This window comes from Zootoca vivipara, chromosome Z (assembly GCF_963506605.1).
Source record: "Zootoca vivipara chromosome Z, rZooViv1.1, whole genome shotgun sequence".
In the NCBI taxonomy this organism is placed as follows: domain Eukaryota; kingdom Metazoa; phylum Chordata; class Lepidosauria; order Squamata; family Lacertidae; genus Zootoca; species Zootoca vivipara.
In genome coordinates, this window is record NC_083294.1 from 3,991,240 (window position 1) to 4,012,284 (window position 21,045).

At 48.4% G+C, this 21,045-nt stretch overlaps 1 protein-coding gene across 5 annotated transcripts; it reads right to left on the reverse strand.

The window, feature by feature from the left end:
- Nucleotides 1-250: 250 nt before the first annotated feature.
- ZNF618 (zinc finger protein 618) lies at nt 251-19,306 on the reverse strand. Of its 5 annotated transcripts, none has more exons than XM_060270154.1 (13): nt 19,122-19,305; nt 11,908-11,954; nt 10,898-11,145; nt 10,044-10,121; nt 9,853-9,891; nt 9,344-9,433; nt 6,777-6,881; nt 5,442-5,531; nt 5,072-5,251; nt 4,504-4,584; nt 4,159-4,236; nt 3,707-3,817; nt 251-3,624 (listed from the first exon to the last, which is right to left on the reverse strand). In XM_060270154.1, the coding sequence occupies exons 1-13, from the start codon at nt 19,242-19,244 to the stop codon at nt 2,192-2,194; spliced, it is 2,703 nt and encodes a 900-aa protein (XP_060126137.1). In that variant the 5' UTR covers nt 19,245-19,305; the 3' UTR covers nt 251-2,191. The 5 variants fall into 5 exon arrangements, with proteins under 5 accessions (XP_060126137.1, XP_060126138.1, XP_034958274.2 ...); XM_060270155.1 differs by having other exon boundaries at nt 6,804-6,881; nt 10,889-11,145; XM_035102383.2 differs by having other exon boundaries at nt 10,889-11,145.
- Nucleotides 19,307-21,045: the final 1,739 nt, after the last annotated feature.

The following is a 21,045-nucleotide window of genomic DNA, read 5'->3' on the forward strand; positions in this document are numbered from 1 at the left end:
GAAAATAAAATATCAATTATGGAGTAAAAATTGTATAAAATATATTTGAATAAAATATCCGTAAAGGTTTTTGAATAAATATTTCATTGTTAAAAATCTGTTGAATAAAATATCTAGAAAATATTTAGAATAAATATTTCATTTTAAAAATATTTTGAGTAAGATATCCATAAAATATTTCGATTTTGATTCTAATGCCCTACAAAATACCAATAGATGTAATAACGATAAATGAGACGCCACACAGGAGACGAGTTAGACTCTCGTTTTATTAACACACAGCAAGCGTGACAGTAACTTTTTCCTTTTTTAAATACAGTACAATATTCTTTTTCCCACCCCACCCGCCGGCCCCTCAATTGCGACAACAACCCCGTGGAGTCCTTATAAAAATAGTGTGTTGCTACAAAAGTATAAATTAACGCTACCGGCATTAAGAAATAGGAAAACACAACTCAGGAGGATTTAAGAAAAATATCCCTTCGTAGCTGTAGAAAAAATCTCTGGCCAAAAAAATATGCATTTTCTCCCCCCCCCCCACCAGTATATACTTTTATTTAAATCTCCTTTTTTCTGCCGTTTCTTTCCCGAGATTTCTCGCGAATCCCCCTCCGTCCCCCAAAATTCGCACCTGGGTTGCTGTGTTTAAAAATAATAATTCGGGATAATAACAGAAATATCGGCTTTTTTCTGCTGTTTCTCTCCTGGGATTTCTCGCAAATCCCCCTCTGTCCTGCAAAATTTGCACCCGGGTCGCTGTGTTTTTAAAATATTTTTTTGGGGGGGATAGTAACAGAAATATCGGATTCTCTGGTTCAAAGGAAGAGATCGGCATCCTGAAAACCGGAATAAATGGACGAAAGGAGACCTGTTGGACCGAGTAATAATAGTAGTAATCTGGGAATTATGCGCCCCGGAATTTTTTTAATTCCCATTTCTCCCGAAGTTATTCCTTCTCTCCATTTCCCCCCAAACTTTCCCGCCCTTGTTGCGTTTTGTTGCCCTATAGCAACCTCTGGAGGTTTTGGAACTACCATAATCCTTAGCTAACAAGGCTAGTTAGTTTTGTTACTAGAACTCCCATAATACTTCGCTAATGGCCAGTTGGTTTCGGAATTATAACTCTCAAGATCCTTAGCTAACAGAACCGGTTGGTTTTTGAACTATAACACTCACGATCCTTAGCTAACAGGGGCAGTTGATTTTCAAACAACAACTCCCATGATCCTTAGCTAACAGGGCAAGCTGGTTTTGGAACTATAACTCCCATAATCCTTTGCTAACAGGGCCAGTTGGTTTTGGAATTATAACTCCCCCCGTAAAATTCCCTATTTAAAGGGAATATTAATTATTATTATTTATTAAAATATTATTGATCATATTAAAAAGGGAAATTTCATAAACAATGTTTCTAATAATAATAATAATAATAGTAATAGAATATTGAATAACATTGAAATAAATATTTACTGCTACTACTACTATTATTAATAATAATTTCCTGTTCCTGAGACCAGCAGGAAACCTCGGAGGTGAGTTCAAGAGGCGCTTTCCCGTGGAAATTCTTTTCCAGAGTATTTGGAAGTATACCCCGATCTCAACAGGTGGGGAAATTGACGGGCAGAGAAGGCGATCCCACAGGAACCCCCCCCATTGGTTATTCCGGGACTCGGGCAGGAAAAAGGTAATTCTGGGAAACTCGAGATGGGAAATGGGACTGGGGCCACGGGGCAGCCGGGAGCGAGGAAGGAGGAGGCTCGGTGGCACGGGGCTTTGACAGGAAGTGACCTTCTGGGTGGGGCAGAGCTTCTTTTGCCCCGCCCCTTCCGGATCCCCGATCCTGAAATGGGAAGTGGGGGTGGGTCCGACAGGGCAGAGAAACAGCTTACCGAAAACCAGAGAGGAGTTCAAGTTGGCGGAGCAGCCAAGCTGCCTGGAGGAACACTGTATCGGCCCCAAGTTCAAGTTCGGCCCCGAGTTTGGCTCCAAGTTTCAGTTCGGCCCTGAGTTCGGGTTCGGCCCGAGTCCGGTGCCTCCGCGGAGAGGAAGGGGATTGGTGGGAACGGGACCCCCCACCCTCACCCTCCCCTCTCCCAAATGCCCTTTTACATATATATATATATACACACACACACACACACACATCGGAATACGGGCGCCCACCCCGGTCGAGGTGCCCTTCACCACCTGCTTAAGGCATGTTGGCCTTCAGGAAGATGAGCTTGTTGGCGTCCTCAGGGCCCAGCAGCCGCCGCCGCCGGATCAGAACCGCCTGCTCGCACAGGCGGGCGCAACCAGTACGAGCGCCAACAGCAGGCACGGCCAGCAGCCAAAATGCCAGCTTCGCCAGCCGCGGGTGCTGGGCACCTGACCAGTACTGGAAAAGGTCGGGGGTCGTCGCCAGGGGCTCCTGCAGGTAGCTGTAGACTTCAGCCTCGTCGGTGGGCGGCGGCTCGTCGGAGTCACCCCGGGGCTTTTTGGCGGCAGCGGGTTCGGGTTCTGCCTCATCTGAGACGCCCAGCAGCTGGCACACCTTGGCAACGATCTCTTCGTGTTGGTAGGGTGGCACTGGGCGCAGCTTCTGCCGCGGGTCCAGCACCATGGCCACCTTGTGGGCAGCGTGCAGCTTGAAGTTCTCTTTCAGGGCCTCCAAGAAGAGGTGGCACAGCTTGCTGACTGGCCCGGCATCACCCGCCTTGGCTGTGAAGAGTTTCTCCAGCCGGACATATGTGGGCAAGACCAGCTGGAGGGTGGGCCGGCCTTCAGCGCCCAGCTCGGACACCGCCTGCTTGACAGGCGCCAGCAGCGCCGCCAGATTGGCCAGCAGCGGGCGGTTGAGCCCCGGCGGTGCCGGGTTGGCGCCGGCCTCTTGCCCGCGGCCGTAGAACTCGCAAATCTGCTCATAACGCTCGTGGACAGCCAGAAGAGCGTCTGCCGGCGAGTCCCAGCATGGCGGCGCCGGAGAGCCGAAGGCTTCGGCTGCAGCGCCTGGCGAGCCAGCCAGGTCCTGGCAGGCGCCCAACAGCTCTGAGACTTCCGGCATGCCCCGCGCTTGCAGAGCCCGTGGGCTGAGCACGCCGCGGACCGCGGCATTGAGTGCGCAGGCGGCGCAGCGGAGGCCCAGTCCGGCTTTGGAGAAAGCGTGGGCGCTGGATCCATCAGTGACATAGGCGGCACGCGTCTCGGGCGTCACAAACTCTGAGAGGACGTTCTGCGCCCAGCGGTGGATCGGCTCACCTCCAGTGCCTCCGCGAACAGCGAGGACGTAGCTTCGGATGCGCCCGGCCTCAGCTCGGTGTGCTGTGAGTACATGGCAGGAATCGGGGCCGGCCCCCTGGGCATGGCATGTCACGCCAATGCCGCGGCAGGCCCCGGTGCCCAGTGCGCAGGTCACTTTCACCTTGGCCTGGTTGTACATACGGGGCAGTTGCTGCAAGGCCAGTGCGCTAAGGTTCCCGAGGGCTTCAGCGGCGGGGAAGGCCCCGTGCCGTGCGCCGCTGTCGACCAGCACCTGTGCCAGCTTCAGAAACTCAGGGCCGGATACGACGCTCAGGGACGCCGGCTCGGCGCACAGCAGACGCAGGAGGCGCTCGGCGATGACCTGCCGCTCCTTTTCTGGGACAGCTGCGGAGAAAGCAGAGAAGGGGCCATTTAGGAAGGGGGGGTCTCCGGTTTTTGAACCTGGGGTGGGAGGGACGGGTCATACCGTTGTCTGCGGTGTCGCGTTGCGCTGGCGGGGGCGGCTTCCACTTCTCCTCAGGGGCGGCGGGGGGTGGGGAACGAGGCTGGTGTGAGGCCATGCTGTTTTCATTGTCGGCTGCGGGGGACGAGAGAGAGAGAGAAAGGGGGTCCAGGTGTGAATTGGGCACAGCTGGAGGGAGGAAAGAGGCAGAGGGGAAGGGAAAGTAAAAGCGAGGGGGAGAGAGGAGAAAGAGCGAAAAGAGAGAAAGAAAGAAAGAAAGAAAGAAAGGGAGAGGGAGAATGAAAAGAAAGAGAAAGGAAGAGAGAAAAGGGAGGGAGGAGAGGAAGAAAAAGGAGAAAGAGAGCAAGAAAGAGAGAGAGAGAGAAAGGAAAAGGGAGGGAGAGAGAGAGGAAAAGAAAAAGGGAGCGAGAGAAAGGAAGAGAAAGAGGGAGAGACACCCTTCGAACTAGGCTCACCTGCGTGAGACTGCATGTGTTCCAGAAGGTTGTTGTAGAATTGGAACTGAATCCCGCAAGCACCACAGGTGTACGGCTCTGGGGAGGGGGGAAGCAGAGAGAAGAGGTTGCGGATTCGAGACATGTACTAGCCAGAAGCTTCCAGGCTCTCGAGTGGGTGCCTACGCCGAGGGGGGAGGCAGAGCCATTTTGCCACTGGCAGGTTGTGGGTTCGAGGCGCGCACCCCAGGGGTCCCGCAGAAGTTTGGCGTTTCCCGGTTAGGGGACCGGCGGTTTTGGGTTCAAGATCCCAGGGGGTTCGGCTAGATGACCGCCGGGGGCCTGATCCACGATTCGGCTACTTACCACTGGAGTTTTGGGAGCTGCTGTTGGTTTCGTCGTAGTTGTTCTGCATCTTGCTCTCCACCCTCCGGCTGAAGACGCTTTCTGTGGGGTGGAAAGAGGGTTCTGGATTTTGCGGTCAGGCTAGATGGCCGCCGGAGGATACTTTCCACCGGAGCGGGGAAATGCCATTATAAAATGGATTTACGATTTAGGCTTTGGAGAAGATATACAGTAGGGACAAGGAATCCTGGGAAGAGGAATCCTGGGAATTTGGGAAGAGGAGTCTACCTATAATTCTCTATTTGGCCGGCACATTGTTCCTCCATGAATAAAGCCAGTGCTCACTTAACAAGTTGACTCATCGGAACCTCTCAAATAAATCCCCTGTAAGAGATCATTCAGGAGTCTTTCTAAAAATCCGGGGAAGAGGAATCCTTGGTATTTGGGAAGAGGAATTTAGAGGAGAGGAATCCTGGGAATTTGGGAAGAATTTGGGAAGAGGAATCCTGGAGATTTGGGAAGAGGAATTGAGGGAAGAGGAATCCGGGGAAAGGGAAACCCAGGAGGGAAAAACCCACGCAATCCGTACCCGTGGTGGCCTTGCTTCCCGGCGATCCCGAATTCGGTGCCCGGAACATCTGGAGCTGGGACGCCCCGGATGGTGCCCGGTGCAGGAGGGCCGAACATCGGATGATGGAGGCGGCCGGGGGCGGGGCCTTCTTCCCGGCATGCGTCTTGACGGCCACCAGGAGCGGAGAGCGGGAATATTCTGGAAGAGGGGGGGGGGACGGTCCCAAGTCCGAGGTGTGCCCCGATGGCACCACCTGCCCGTACAGGGGTATGACCCCCCTCCCATATTCCCAGGCCAAGGGTTCGGATCCGCCCGGGGGGAGCCCCTCACCCAGCTCCCCGGACGTCACCCGCCCCGCCAGCCCCGAATACGAAACCCAGTATCTCACTGATTGGCGCGTGCAAAGCCACGTGTTCCTGGTAGGGTGTGTAATACTTGTATTGCTTGCCACAGAATTCGCACGTGTAGCTGCCCGTCTCTGTGGGGGGAAAGGTTTTCCTGAGGGCGGGGCGGACTCGGAACAACTCGACCCCCCCCCCGGAGTCCCTTCCCAGCTTCAAACTGGTTCAGCCTGGGTCTCTTCCCGGGTTCAAACCGGGATTTTGGGGGTCCGGCCCCAGGTTCGAATCAGGATTTTGGGGGTCCCGTCCCACATTCGAACCAGGACGCCCTTTTAATACAGACAGGGAGCGAATGAACGGGGCAGAATGTTTATTATTATTATTATTATTATTATTATTATTATTATTATTATTATTATTTCTCTTTCTCTCTCTTTCCCCCCCGAAATATTTTATCAGCTGAACGCGAGAACAACATATATGGACCTCGGTGACCGACCTCCCCGTAACCCTGCGAAGCGGGAGGAGAAAGGGTTCCAGTTCGAGTCCCGCCCTCCAGGTCCCCTCACCCGGCCCTCCGAATCCTAGCTACCGGTCTCAATCCCATAGGTGAAACTCGGAAAATTAGAATATCGTCAAAAATGCCTTTGTTTCAGTAATGCAACTTATTTTTTATTTTTCTTTGAATTTTGACAAATGCTTTTTTTGGAAATTCCACAGGAATCAAACAAATAGTTACAATAATACAAAAATAAACATCGCTATGGCATTTTGTTAATTGCATTCCATTTATAATTGACCCGACTAACAACAAATAATTGCAATTACAACAAATAAAGTCTTGACATATCTCGCTTTGCATGTCATGCATCTATCTCATAGATTGGATTCACCTTTTAAGGTGCGTCACTAAAATCAAGGCACTTTTCGACGATATTCTAATTTTCCGCATTTCACCTGTAGAAGCTTCAAACTACATTCCCCAGAATCCTTCGGGGGACTAGAGGGCGCCTTGGAAGCATCAAACTACATCTCCCATAATCCTTTGGGGGACTAAAGGGCACCTTAGAAGCCTCAAGCTACCTTTCCCGGAATCCTTTGGGGGACTAGAGAGCGCCTTGGAAATTCCAGACTACATCTCCCAGAATCCATTGGGGGACCAGAGGGCGCTTTGGAAGCCTCAAATGACATCTCCCAGAATCCTTTTGGGGGACTAGAGGGCACCTTGGAAGCTTCACACTACATCTCCCAGAATCCTTTGCAGGGATGAGATGTTGAAAGGGGACTCGAGGGCCGGGGCCGGGTTTCAGAAAGGATCCGGCTGGCCGGGAGAGGCCGGATCTACTCCCCCCCTCCCCCGCCGCGGGAATCTTGTTAATTACTTAAGTTCGAAACCCGGAAATTCATACTTGGACCGATTTTCTGAAAAGGTTCAGGTTCTTCTTCCTTCACCTCGTCTTTCGCGACCAGCGATTGGTCGTAGGGGTCTGGAAAAGAAGAGCAGGGCAGGTGACGCTGCGGATTCCCGGAACGCTGGCTGGATCCTGGGCCGGAACACCGGCCATGCTTCCCCGTCTCCCCAGAACGCCACCCTCCCCCATTCTGGATCCCGGCTCTTTCACATGGATCCTCCGAGCGTCCCAGTTTCCCCAGCCATCCCAGGAAAAAGGCAATTGGGGGGGGGACCTGAAAAAAAACCCGGAGATGGCCAAGCCAGCCTTTCCCGGTCTGTCCATTTTCCATAAGTCAGAATGCTGTCCGCTGTCAACTCCGGAGGAATTCCCGCAGTACAGGTAAAACTCGGAAAATTAGAATATCGTCGAAAAGTGCCTTTATTTCAGGAATGCAACTTACTATTTCTTATTTTCCTTTTAATTTTTACAAAGACTGTCTTTTGGAAATCCCACAGTAATAAAAGAAATAGTTATCATAATACAAAAATAAACAAAAATAAACATCGCTATTGCATTTCATTAATTACATTCCATTTATAATTCACCCGCCTAACGACAAATAATGACAATGACTAGCCATACCCCAAAAATAAGCCATACCCCAAAAATAAGCCATACCCCCAAAATAAGCCATGGTGATAGGCAAGGTTAAACTGTACCATACTTAATATAAAAAAAGACATCCCCTGAAAATAAGCCACCGTTGTTTTTTTGAGGGAAAATAAATATAAGACGGTGTCTTATTTTTGGAGAAACAGGGTATCTTGCTTTGCATGTCATGGATCTATCTCATATATTGGTTTCACCTTTTAAGTTGTGTTACTGAAATAAATGCACTTTTTGATGATATTCTAATTTTCCGAGTTTCACCTGTATTCTGGACAGCCGGCTCCCAGGAAAACGGGAATTTGGAGGGATCGGACTCAGAATGCAGTCCCAGCAAGTTCTGCAGGATTTATTCGGCCCGTTCCTAATCCGTTGTCATCGCTATGGTTACAATTACAGGTGAAACTCGGGGAAACATTGGAAGGGATCGCATTCTGACGGGGAAAATGTGTTTTCCGAGATCGCTTCTGGGAAATGTTGGAAGGGGCAGCCAGATGTCCCTGTTTTAATAAGAGGAATTTCCATTTCCATGGGAGAAATACACACACACACACACACACACACACACACACACACATATATTCCAAGGATTGCTTCTGCCATTCTGAGAAACGTCTGGACGTCCTTATTTTCTGGGGGGGGGGGAATCCATTTTCTGGGGTCGCTGCTGCCATTCCGAGAAATGTCGGAGGAGACGATGGAGGAATTTGTATGTCGGCCGCATTTTCGCAGGGGAAATCCATTTTCTGGGATCACTGCTGTCATTCCGGGAAATGTTCATGGGAGAAACAAGGGAGGAATTTGTTGGGCGGCCACCTTTTTGCGGGAAAAATGTATTTTCTGGGAGCGCGTCTGCCATTCTGGGAAATTTTGATGGGAAAAACGCAGGAGGAATTTGTAGGACGGCCGCCTTTTCGCGGGAAAAATGTATTTTTCTGGGATCGCTTCTGCCATTCCAGGAAATTTTGACTGGAAAAATTCGTAGGACGGCTGCATTTTCACGGGAAAAATGCATTTTTGGGGATCGCTTCTGTAATTCCAGGAAATTTTGACGGAATTAGTAGGAGGGCTGCATTTTCATGGGAAAAATCAATTTTCTGGGATCACTGCTGTCATTCCGGAAAATGTTCACGGGAGAAACCAGGGAGGAATTTGTAGGGCGGCCACCTTTTTGCGGGAAAAATGTATTTTTTGGGATCGCTTCTGCCATTCTGGGAAATTTTGATGGGAAAAACACAGGAGGAATTTGTAGGACGGCCGCCTTTTCGTGGGAAAAATGTATTTTTCTGGGATCGCTTCTGCCATTCCAGGAAATTTTGACTGGAAAAATGTTGGAGAAATTCGTAGGACGGCTGCATTTTCACAGGAAAAATGCATTTTTTGGGATCGCTTCTGTCATTCCAGGAAATTTTGACGGAATTTGTAGGAGGGCTGCATTTTCATGGGAAAAATCCTTTTTCTGGGATTGCTGCTGCCATTCCGGAAAATGTCGGAGGAGATTGTAGAATGTCCCTATTTTCATGGGGAAAACGGTGGAGGAATTTGTAGGAGGGCCGCATTTTCAAGGGAAATATTTATTTTCTGGGATCACTTCTGTCATTCAGGGAAATTTTGACGGGAAGAACACTGGAGGAATTTGTAGGAGAGCCGCATTTTCATGGCAAAAATCTATTTTCTGGGATCTCTGCTGCCATTCCGGGAAATGTCAGAGGGGATTGCAGGAGGGCCGTATTTTCACGGGCAAAATCCGTTTTCTGGAATCGCTTCTGCCGTTCCGGGAAACGTCGGAAACTCGGAGGGGACCGGGGAACCGGGAGGCAGGGAGGATCCGGAGCGAGGGCCGGGGATCCGTTCCCGGGGAATCCGCGAGATCCCTCTGAGATACTCACCATCCACCGCATGTAGGTCGCGGTGTTCCTGGAAGCAACTGTAGTATTTGTACTTCTTCCCGCAAATGTCGCAGGTGTACCGGAAATTATCTGGTGGGATCGGGGGGAAAGAGAAAGAAAGCGGGGGAGGGAGATTCCTGACATTCCCAAGAGACCCTCCCCCTCAAAGGGATCCGATAATAATAATAATGATAATAATAATAATAATAATAATAATAATAATAATAATAGCAGCCAGGGAAAGAGGGGGCACTGGGTTGATATTCCGGGTCAGGCTGGACGACCCTATTATTATAAATTAATAATTAATTAATAATAAATCATAATAATAGCAGCCAGGGAAAGAGGAGGGGGCACCGTGTTGAGATTCCGGGCCAGGCTGGATGACCCTCAGGGCCTCTCCCGCGTCATGGAGATTCCAGCTGGGGGGTTGGGGGTTCGGGTCAGTCTACAGGAGCCCCCGGGGCCCCGCCCCACCCACTCGATCCCGAATCTCGACCGGTACTTACTGCCTTGGGAAGCACCTTCGCCCGACGCCACTTCCGTGTCTAGGAAGAGGGGGGGAAGGAAAGTACGGCCTTAGCAAATTGTTTCCGGGGCAATTAGGGGGGTTATTGTTTCGTCGATGCTCTTAATAATCATGGGCAATCACCCCCTCGAACCCGCGTCCCACTTTGCGGACCCATCCTCGAACCTGTACCTCGGTGTGCCCGGACGTGTGTCTGGAAGCAGTTGTAATACTTGTATTTCTTGCCGCAGATCCCGCACTCGTAGGAGCCTGGAAGAAAGATGGAGGCCGGGGGGGTCAGAGGGGAACCCCCTCCCTGAAAAGGCGGGATTCCCCATTGGCGCCCCCGATACCGAGCGTGCTCCTCCTAGGACCAGGGATTCGAACCGAGACCCACCTGACTTGAATGGGCATCCGCCTCCTAGGAGCAGGGATTTGAACCTGGACCTCCGGACTTGAACCCAGACCCCCCCAGACTTGAACCAGCATCCTCCTACCAGGAGCAGGGATTTGAACCCAGACCCCTTGGACTCGAGCTAGTGTCCTCCACCTAGGACTGGCGATTTGAAACCGGACCCCTCTTAGGACTGGGGATCTGAACCCAGACTCCTGGACTCAAACCAGTGTCCTCCTAGGACTGGAGATTTGAACCCAGACTTGAGCCTGGACCCCCGGACTCAAAGTAGCGTCCTCCTCCTCAGACCGGGGATTTGAACCTAGCACCCTTGGACTTGAACCAGCGTCCTCTTCCTAGGACTGGTGATTTGAACCCGGGTCCCCCAGACTTGAACCAGCATCCTCCTAGGGCTGGGGATTTGAACCCAGACCCTCCAGACCTGAACCTAAACCCGACTCCTAGGACCAGGGATTTGAACCCGGACTCGAACTGCCGTCCTCCTCCTACGACCGGCAATTCAAACCCATGCCCCCCGGACTCGAACCAGTGTCCTCCTCCTAGGACCGGGTGATTCAAACCAAGACCCCCGGACTCAAACCCTGACCCTGACCCCTGAGAAAAAAGGGGACCGGCCACCCACCTAGCTTACCGAGCGTCTGCTGGCCGCGCACCCCGCCCAGCACCACACAGATTTCGGCTGGGGCCCCGCCTGCGGTGGCCCCCCGGGCCCCCTTCCGGGTCCCCTCCTCGGCACTGGGGGGCCAGGCAAAGTCATCGGGGGTCTCGGTCTTGACCTTGACCTCGGCGGCGAGGGCCGGGGGAGGATCCTCAGAGGGCGACGACTCAGAGGCTGGCGAATCGGAGCCCTCGGGCTTCATGATTGGCTGGCAGGGCTCCCTGTGGGGGAAGGAAAGGGCATCAGGAAGGGGACACCATAGGGCATCCGGACCAACCCTGGGGGAGGCCGGGAATGGGAGACTGGGAATGGGGGGCTGGGGCTGGGAGCCTTTTAATGGTAGTCACTTGGAATGGGAGACAGCGGATGGGAGTCTTTTACTGGGAGACTGGGAATGGGAACCTGTTAATGAGAGACTGTTTCCCATTAACACGCTCCCATTCCCAGTCTCCCATTAAAAGACTCCCATTCCCAATCCCCCATTAAAAGATTCCCATTCCCAGTGTCCCATTAAAAGACTCCCATTCCCAGTGTCCCATTAAAAGACCTCCAGACTGAGACTGGGAGCTTGGGACTGGTAGCCTGTTAATGGGAGCCACTGTGAATGGGAGACAGCGGATTGGAGCCTGTTAAGGTGAGACTGGGAATGGGAGTATTAATAATAATAATGGTAATATATCTGAGTTTCTAACTCTGGTTTCTATTATTATTATTTGCTGGCCCAATGAAAGTCTCTCTTTATAATATATCAGAAGCAGAGAAATACTTTTAAAATCTAATCTCTTTTCAGTGGGAGTTTTTTTTAAAATAAATTATTTTATGGTCACTATCTTCAATATTTGTTTAATATTTTAATAAAATTAATATTTATTATTATTATTAATATCATTAATATTAATATTATTAATGTTATTATTAACGTTGCTTGTGGGTTCCTTTGGGATTTGGGGCCCCTAAATCCCTTCACCCTGGCACCAACTTACCTGTTCGCTGAAGCTCTTCTGCCAGCGCTGCTGCTACTGCCCTCGGCCTGTGGAAAGTGGGAGAGAGATGAGAACATCCTCTTTTGCAAAAAAAAGAAGAAGAAAAAAGGGAGAAATCCAGGGATTAGAAACTCTGCAGGGCATTAAAACCAGGGTTAGAAACTCAGATATATTATTACTACTACTACAAATAATAATAATATTTGAAACCAGGGTTAGAAACTCAAGATATATTGCCAATAATAATAATAATAGTAATATTTGAAACCAGGGTAAGAAACTCAGATATATTACCAATAATAATAATAATAATATTTGAAACCAGGGTTAGAAACTCAGTTATATTGCCAATAATAATAATAATAATAACAATAATGCGAGGAGCTAATGGGAAACCAGGCCTCGGGGCAGTTTGCGGGATAAAATTGCCGCATGAAAACACCCAAGAAATAATCCAGAGAGAGACAAGAATGACCCGATTTGTTGTTGTTGTTGTTGTTTAGCCGTGTCCGACTCTTCGTGACCCCATGGACCATAGCACGCCAGGCACTCCTGTCTTGCACTGCCTGCCGCAGTTTGGTCAAACTCCTGTTCGTAGCTTCGAGAACACTGTCCAACCATCTCGTCCTCTGTCGTCCCCTTCTCCTAGTGCCCTCAATCTTTCCCAGCATCAGGGTCTTTTCCAAGGAGTCTTCTCTTCTCATGAGGTGGCCAAAGTATTGGAGCCTCAGCTTCAGGATCTGTCCTTCCAGGGAGCACTCAGGGCTGATTTCCTTAAGAATGATTTCCATGGGACTCTCAAGAGTCTCCTCCAGCACCATAATAACTGCCCCCCAAAAGCAGAATAATAATAATAATAATAATAATAATAATAAAGAACCTTTTAATGAGGGTGAAAGAGGAGAGCGCAAAATATGGTCTGAAGCTCAACATCAAAAAAACCAAGATCATGGCCACTGGTCCCATCACCTCCTGGCAAATAGAAGGGGAAGAGATTTTACTTTCTTGGGCTCCTTGATCACTGCAGATGGTGACAGCAGTCACGAAATTAAAAGACGCCTGCTTCTTGGGAGAAAAGCAATGACAAACCTAGACAGCATCTTAAAAAGCAGAGACATCACCTTGCCGACAAAGGTCCGTATAGTTAAAGCTATGGTTTTCCCAGTAGTGATGTATGGAAGTGAGAGCTGGACCATAAAGGAGGCTGATCGCCGAAGAATTGATGCTTTTGAATTATGGTGCTGGAGGAGACTCTTGAGAGTCCCATGGACTGCTAGAAGATCAAACCTATCAATTCTTAAGGAAATCAGCCCTGAGTGCTCCCTGGAAGGACAGATCGTGAAGCTGAGGCTCCAATACTTTGGCCACCTCATGAGAAGAGAAGAATCCTTGGAAAAGACCCTGATGTTGGGAAAGATTGAGGGCACTAGGAGAAGGGGACGACAGAGGACGAGATGGTTGGACAGTGTTCTCGAAGCTACCAACATGAGTTTGACCAAACTACGGGAGGCAGTGCAAGACAGGAGTGCCTGGCGTGCTATGGTCCATGGGGTCACGAAGAGTCGGACACGACTAAACGACTAAACAACAACAACAATAATAAAGAAGGAAATATTTTGCACTGGGCCGGAATTCTAAAACAATTGCCCAATTATAAATGAGAAAATACAAATCTGGAAGCCCGAGATGTAAATAATAAAATTATTATTATTATTATTACGCATTGTTAAATTATTATTATTTTTCACACGTTGTTTGATTATTATTATTATTAGTTTCACGTGTTGTTCAATTATTATTATTAATATTAGTTTCACTCGATAAATTATTATTAGTTTCATGCACTGTTCAATTATTATTATTATTAGTTTCACATTGTTCAATTATTATTATTATTATTATTAGTTTCATGCGTTGTTCAATTTTATTATTATTATTATTAGTTTCACTCGATAACAGAATAATGTACAATATAATAACATATATCAGAATATGCAATCTCCAAAAGCAACTTTTCTATTTCCAGCAAAAAGAGAGATTTCAGAAAATCTACCCTAATGTAAAATCTGGAGCAATTTAAAACGAGGCAACAATCTAAAATTCAACACACCAGCCATTAATAATTAATAAATAGTAATAACGAATAATTAATAAATAGAAATAATGAATAATTAATAAATAGTAATAATTTATGGCTAATAATCTATCCTTTCCAAAATAATAATAATATATAATTTCAGAAAAATGCTTTCTCCCCCTGTCTTAAAACCGAAGCTTTTTAAAGGAGGGCTTGGAATGATATAAAAATCTCCCCTTTTCCCCCCATCGGAAATCAGCAAATTTCAAATTAAATCTCTCCTGGCAATTGAGAGGAGGGGAAATTAAAGGAGGAGAAAATTAACAAGCCAGCTTTGAATTTTTTTTTTACTTCTTTCCCACCCTTTAATTTTTTTCCTGTGTCCCCCCCCCAAAAAAAATCAGCCCTTTTCTGGTTTCCCCCCTGATTTTAAGATTAAAAGGAAGTCTTGCCTTTTCTAAATTCCCTGCCTGCAACCTCAGACGGCCATCTTGGATATCCTGTTCCCATTTTAAAAAGGCCAGATTTTTATTTAATTTTTTCTGCATTTCTCTTCCCCCCCCCCAAAAAATAAAAAAAAATAAAATAAAATAAAAATTCAATGTTTGGCTGCTGCATTTTATTTTATTTTATTTAACCCTCTCCTCCTTTGCAACTCGGCACTCTTTGTTTTTGCAGATTTCACGTGAATTAAAAAATAAATAAATGCAAAACAGAAAAGGGCAGGGGAACCAGCAGAGGGAGAAAGAGAGAGAAAAAAAGGAATTTTCTTCGGCTGGGTTTGCATTTAGATTAAGGAGAGGGGGGAGGGAGGGAGGGAATTTTAATAGGCTTAATTTTGCACCAAAAAAACCACAACCACCTTTTTCCGGGAGAAATCCATTTTGCATGCATAATTCGCCTACAGGATTGCAAGAGAAGAATTGAAATAAAAATTAAGAATCATTAAAATAAAAGGAATGGTTTCGGGGTGCAAGCATTTCGAACGATTGCAAACAGAATAATTGAAATAAAAATTAGGAATAATAAGAATAAAAGGAATTTTTCCAGGGTGGAAGCATTTTGAACGATGGCAACAAAATAATTGAAATAAAAATATTAGAAATAAAAGAAATGATTTCAGGGTGCAAGCATTTTGAACGAAGGCAACAGAATAACTGAAACAAAAGAATATTGAAAAATGAATGGAATTCTTCCAGGGTGCAAGCCTTTCGCATGACAGCAACAGAAGAATGGAAATAAAAATAATAAATATAAAATGATTTCAGGATGCAGGCAAAAGGCAGGTGCAGATTGGAGGCTAGAAATATAGTAAAAATAATATAGAATAACATGAAATAAATAGACAGACCAAACAGCTTTGGGGAAATGGGAGCTTGCAGAAGAAAAGGCCTGGCTGCAATTTGCATTTCTGCAATCAAGGCCCTCTTGCAAATTGAATTCCTGCAAATTGGATTTTCCCCAAAAAGCCTCCCTCTTGCAAATCATCATTATTATTATTTTTGCAAAAAGCCCCTCTTGCAAATCAGATTTTATTTTATTTTTTGCAAAAGCCTCCCTCTTGCATATTATTATTATTATTATTATTATTATTATTATTATTATTATTATTATTATTATTTTCCAAAGCCTCCCTCTGGCAAATCAGATTTTTATTTCATTTTTAGCAAAAGCCTCCCTCTAATTTGTGCAAAAGGCCCTCCTGAATTTGCACTAAAAACTCTCTCTCTCTCTCTCTCTCTCTCTCTCTCTCTCTCTCTCTCTCTCTCTCTCTCTCTCTCTCTGCGCATAGACAGAAGCTTTGGGTAAAGAACCAAAGCCATTGCTGAAATTTGCATTTCTGGAAATCTAATTCCTGCCAAAAATTTTTTTTTAAAAAACCACCTTCCTCCTACTGCAAATGAAATTTCTGCAAGAAAAAACCCCTCCTTCTTGCAATGTGAATTTCTGCAAAAAACCCCCCTCCTTCTTGCAATGTGAATTTGTGAAAAATCCTCTTTCTTGCAATGTTGTTTCCTGCAAAAACCTTCCTTCCTGCAATGTTAATTTCTGCAAAAAAAACCCACCAACCACCCCCTGCCGATGTAATTTCTGCAAAAAGAAGCCGCCTTCTTTCAATTTTATTTTGTAAGAAATCCTCCCTCTTGCAATGTTAATTTCTGCAAAAAGAAACTTCCTTCTTGCAATGTTAATTTCTGCAAAAAGAAAGCTTCTTTCAATGTTAATTTCTGCAAAATCCTCTTTCTTGCAATGTTTATTTCTGCAAAAAACAAACAAACCTATCTTGCAATTTTATTTTCTGCAAAAAACCTTCCTCTTTCTATGCTAATTTCTGCAAAAAACAAACAAACCTCCTTCTTGGAAATCTGAATCCTGCAAAACAACAACAACACCCTTCCCTCTTGCAATGTTTATTTCTGCAAAAACTTCTTTCTTACAATGTTTATTTCCGCAAAAAAACAAACAAACCTTCTTGCACTGCTAATTTCTGCAACAAACACCCCCTCTTTTGCAATCTTTATTCTGCAAAAAAAAACCAAAAACCTCTCCTCCCTGGAATGTTTATTTCTGCAAAAACTTCTTTCTTGCAACCTTTCTTTCTGCAAAAAGAAACCTCCTCCTTGCAATGTGAATTTCTGCAAAATCCTCTTTCTTTGCAATGCTAATTTCTGCACAAAAAACCCCTTCCTTGCAAATCCAAAAACAAAACCCTCCCTCTTGCAATTTCCATTTCTCAAAAAATAAAGAAAACCAAACCAAACTCCCTTTTCTAAATCTGATTTTTTTTTTTGCAAATCCCCCCCCCCCGGAAATCTCACAGCAAACTTTTTCCTTTTTCCTTTAGCAGAAATTGCGACATAAATTAACCGTTCGTTGGCAATTTGTCCTTCGACGTCCGAGATTTCCTCCTTTTTTCTGGAAGGGGGGAAAAATCAGTTTTTGCATCCGGAGAGAAAAAAAGGAAGAAAAAAAAGGGGAGGGCAGCTTGCAAAACACAATGAAAAGAAAAATCCCAGAAAATTTGGGGGGGGGGAAATAAAAAGAAAGCAAGATTTCTTTTTTATTTTTAATTTCTATTTTTTCTCCCCAAAATCTGCTCACCTAGGAAACATGAAATGCAATGCTATGGAATACAATGGAATTGAAATGGAATTAAAATGGAATTGAAATGCAATCAAAATGGAATTGAAATGCAATTAAAATGCAATTAAAATAAAATAAAAGAAGCAGGGGGGGGCACCATAAGGAGAACTCCGCAAAAAATTCTGGGAGATGTAGTTTGATGTTTCGAAGGCGCCCTCTAGTCCCCCAAAGGATTCTGGGAGATATAGTTTGAACCTTCCAAGGTGCCCTCTAGTCCCCCAAAGGATTCTGGGAGACATAGTTTGAAGCTTCCAAGCCTCCCTCTAGTCCCCCAAAGGATTCTGGGAGACGTGGTTTGAAGCTTCCAAGGCGCCCTCTAGTCCCCCAAAGGATTCTGGGAGACGTAGTATGAAGCTTCCAAGGCGCCCTCTAGTCCCCCAAAGGATTCTGGGAGGTAGTTTGAAGCTTCCAAGGCACCCTCTAGTCCCCCAAAGGACCCCCCAGCTCTCTGTATGGGACCCCCAGCTCTGTATGGGACCCCCAGCTCTCTCTATGGGACCCCCAGCTCTCTCTATGGGACCCCCAGCTCTCTCTTTGGGACCCCCGGCTCTCCCTATGGGACCCCCAGCTCTCTCTATGCGACCCCCAGCTCTCTCTATGCGACCCCAAGCTCTCTCTATGGGACCCCAAGCTCTCTCTATGGGACCCCCAGTTCTCTCTTTGGGACCCCCAGCTCTCTCTTTGGGACCCCAGCTTTCTCTATGGGACCTTCAGCTCTCTCTAGGGAGGAGAGACGGGGGTCCCACGAAAAATTAGAGGGGGACCCCTAACAAGAACGGTGGGTCCCATAGAGAGAGCTGGGGGTCCCATAGGGAGAGGTGGGGTGTCTAAAGGGAGGCACCCCTGAGAGGAGAGACTGGGGGTCTCCAAAATTAGAGGGTGACCCCTAAAAAGATCTGGGAGTCCCATAGAGAGAGCTCCCTTTCGACACGGCATCCTTGCAAAGGATTCTGGGAGATGTAGTTTGAAGTTCTAAGAGGGGGACCCCTAACAAGATCTGGGAGTCCCATAGAGAGAGCTGGGTTCCCCTAGAGAGATCTGGGGGTGTCAAAAGAGGGGTGCTCCTTTAAACCACATTTTGGGGTGCCACATCCAGAGGGTGGGGGTGCCTCTGCCTAGAAAGGAGGGATTTGGGGGCACCCCATGGGAGAATCAGTGACCCCCCAAATGGGGAGCTCCTTCGGAGAGGCGCTGGGAAGGGTGAGTCGCACAGGAAAGGAAGTCAGGAAGAGAATCGGGGCGCTACTTCGAGGAGGAGGTGTGTGTGAGAGACCCTCGTAGAGGGGGGTGTCCCCCTAAACTGAACCCTAAACAGAGGGAGGGTCTTTGTGGAAAGAGGGGCACCGGGAAGGGTGAACCCCAAAAGCAGCCCCACAGGAAAGGAAGGCAGGAAAAGAATCGAGGCGCTCCTTCGAGGGGGGCGAGAGAGACCCTCGGACAGGGGGGTGTATCCCAAACTAAAATTAGGGAGGGGGGGTATTTGCAGATAGAGGGGTGCCAAGAAGGGTGAACTCCAAAATCAGCCTCCCAGGAAAGGAAGGCAGGAAAATAAATGGGGTGCTCCTTCGAGGGGGTGCGAGTGAGACCCTCGGAGAAGGGGGTGTAGCCCAAACTGAACCCTAAAAAGAGGGAGGGGGTCTTTGCAGATAGAGGGGCGCTGGGAAGGGTGAACTCCAAAATCAGCCGCCCAAGAAAGGAAGCTAGGAAAAGAATCGGGGTGCTGGAAAGGGGGTGCCCAAAACCACCCCCAGGGAAAGAATCGGGGCGCCCCTTCGAGGGGGGAGGGAGACAGACACTTGGGGTCCCCAAACTGAACCCTAAAATGAGAGGTGCGGGTTTGTGCAGAAAGAGGGGCGCCGGGAAGGGTGAACCCCAAAATCATCCCCAAAGGGAAAGAAGCTGGGAAGGTGGTGGTCTCACGTGACCCCTAAAAAGAGGGGTGAGGGGCTGGGGGGGGTCTTTGCAGAAAGGTGGGGCTGGAGGCGGGCCTGACCTGCGTTTCTTCCTCTCCTCCTTTTTCTCCTTCTTCTTTCTCTCCGTCGTCTTCTTCCTCCTCCTCCGAGCCTCCGCCGTCGGGGGGCGGCGACCCCTCGGCCGCAGCTGGGGGGTCCTTCATTTGGGGGGTGGGGTGGGGGGAAACAGACGCGGGGACGCGGCCTGCGCCTGGGAGCGCGCGCCAGAGGGGACGGCACGGCGCCTGCGCGGAGGCGGGAGCGCGCACCGACAGGAGGAAAGAGGGGGAGAGAGGGAGAGAGAAAGCGCGCGCACCATAGATGAGCCTTGGAAGCCCCCCTAGATGGAACTTGTGGGTCCCATAGAGAGAAATGGGGTCCTATAGAGAGAGGTGGAGTGCCATAGAGAGAGGTGGGGGTCCCATAGAGAGAGGTGGGGGTCCCATAGGGAGAAGTTGAGGTCCCCTAGATTGAGCTGTGGGTCCCATAGAGGGAGGTGATGGTCCCATAGAGAGAGCTGGGGGGGGGGGTCCCATAGGGAGAAGTAGGGTCCCCTACTGTGGGTCCCATAGAGGGAGGTGATGGTCCCATAGAGAGAGCTGGGGGTCCCATAGAGAGAAGTGGGGTCCCATAGAGAGCTGGGGGTCCTCTAGAGAGAGCTGGGGGTCCTCTAGAGAGAGCTGGGGGTCCCCTAAGTGGGGGTCCTTAGAAGTCCCCTAGATGAGCTTTCAAAGCCCCCCTAGATGGACCTTGGGGTTCTCCTGCCCTAGATGGACCTTGGAGTCCTGCTGGATGACCCATAGAAGCCCCCCCCCCCGCCCAGATGAGCCTTGGAAGCTGCCCTGGATGCACCTTGGGGTCCTGCTGCTGACCCATAGATCAGCATAGAGCCTTGGAAGCCCCCAAGATGGACCTTGGGGTCAAGCTGGATGACCCATAGAAGTCCCCCTAGATGAGTCTTAGAAACAACCCTAGATGGACCTTGAGGTCCTGCTGGATGACCCATAGAAGTAGGGGGTCAGACTGAATGGCCCAATGGGGTTACTGTCTAGACTGGAGCCACCATTCTAGATCCCTGCATTGGAGCAGGTCAGGCTGGATGGCCCAGGGGGTTACTGTCTAATCAGGGGTCAGCAAACTTTTTCAGCAGGGGGCCGGTCTACTGTCCCTCAGACTTGTGGGGGGCCGGACTATATTTTTTTGGGGGGATGAACGAATTTCTATGCCCCACAAATAACCCAGAGGTGCATTTTAAATAAAAGGACACATTCTACTCATGTAAAAACATGCTGGTTCCCAGATTGTCTGCGGGCCGGATTTAGAATGCGATTGGGCCGCATCCGGGCCCCGGGCCTTAGTTTGGGGACCCTGGTCTAGATCCACCATTCTAGATCCCTATATTGAAGGGGGTCAGACCGGATGACCCAGGAGGTTACTATAGCTCCACCATTCTAGATCCCTGCATTGGAGGGAGTCAGACTGGATGGCCCAATGGGATTACTGTCTAGATTCACCATTCTAGATACCTGCATTGGAGCGGGTGAGAGTGGATAGCCCAATAGGGTTACTGTCTAGATTCACCATTCTAGATACCTGCATTGGAGCGGGTGAGAGTGGATAGCCCAATGGGGTTACTGTCTAGATTCACCATTCTAGATCCCTGCATTGGAGGGGGGTCAGACTGGATGAAGGGATTCCCTTCTAGCTCCCCCATTCCAAATCCAAGTATTGGAGGGAGCCTTATCAAGACTGGAGAGGCGGGAGGAGAAGAAAGGAATGCAGGCAAGCCACGCCTACCGAGCCTTATTAGGACTGGGGAGGAGGGATAGGGAATGCAGGCCTAACGATCCTTATAAGGAGGGGGGAGGCGGGATAGGGAATGCAGGCAAGCCACGCCTACCGAGCCTTATTAGGACTGGGGAGGAGGGATAGGGAATGCAGGCAAGGCAAGCCACGCCTACCGAG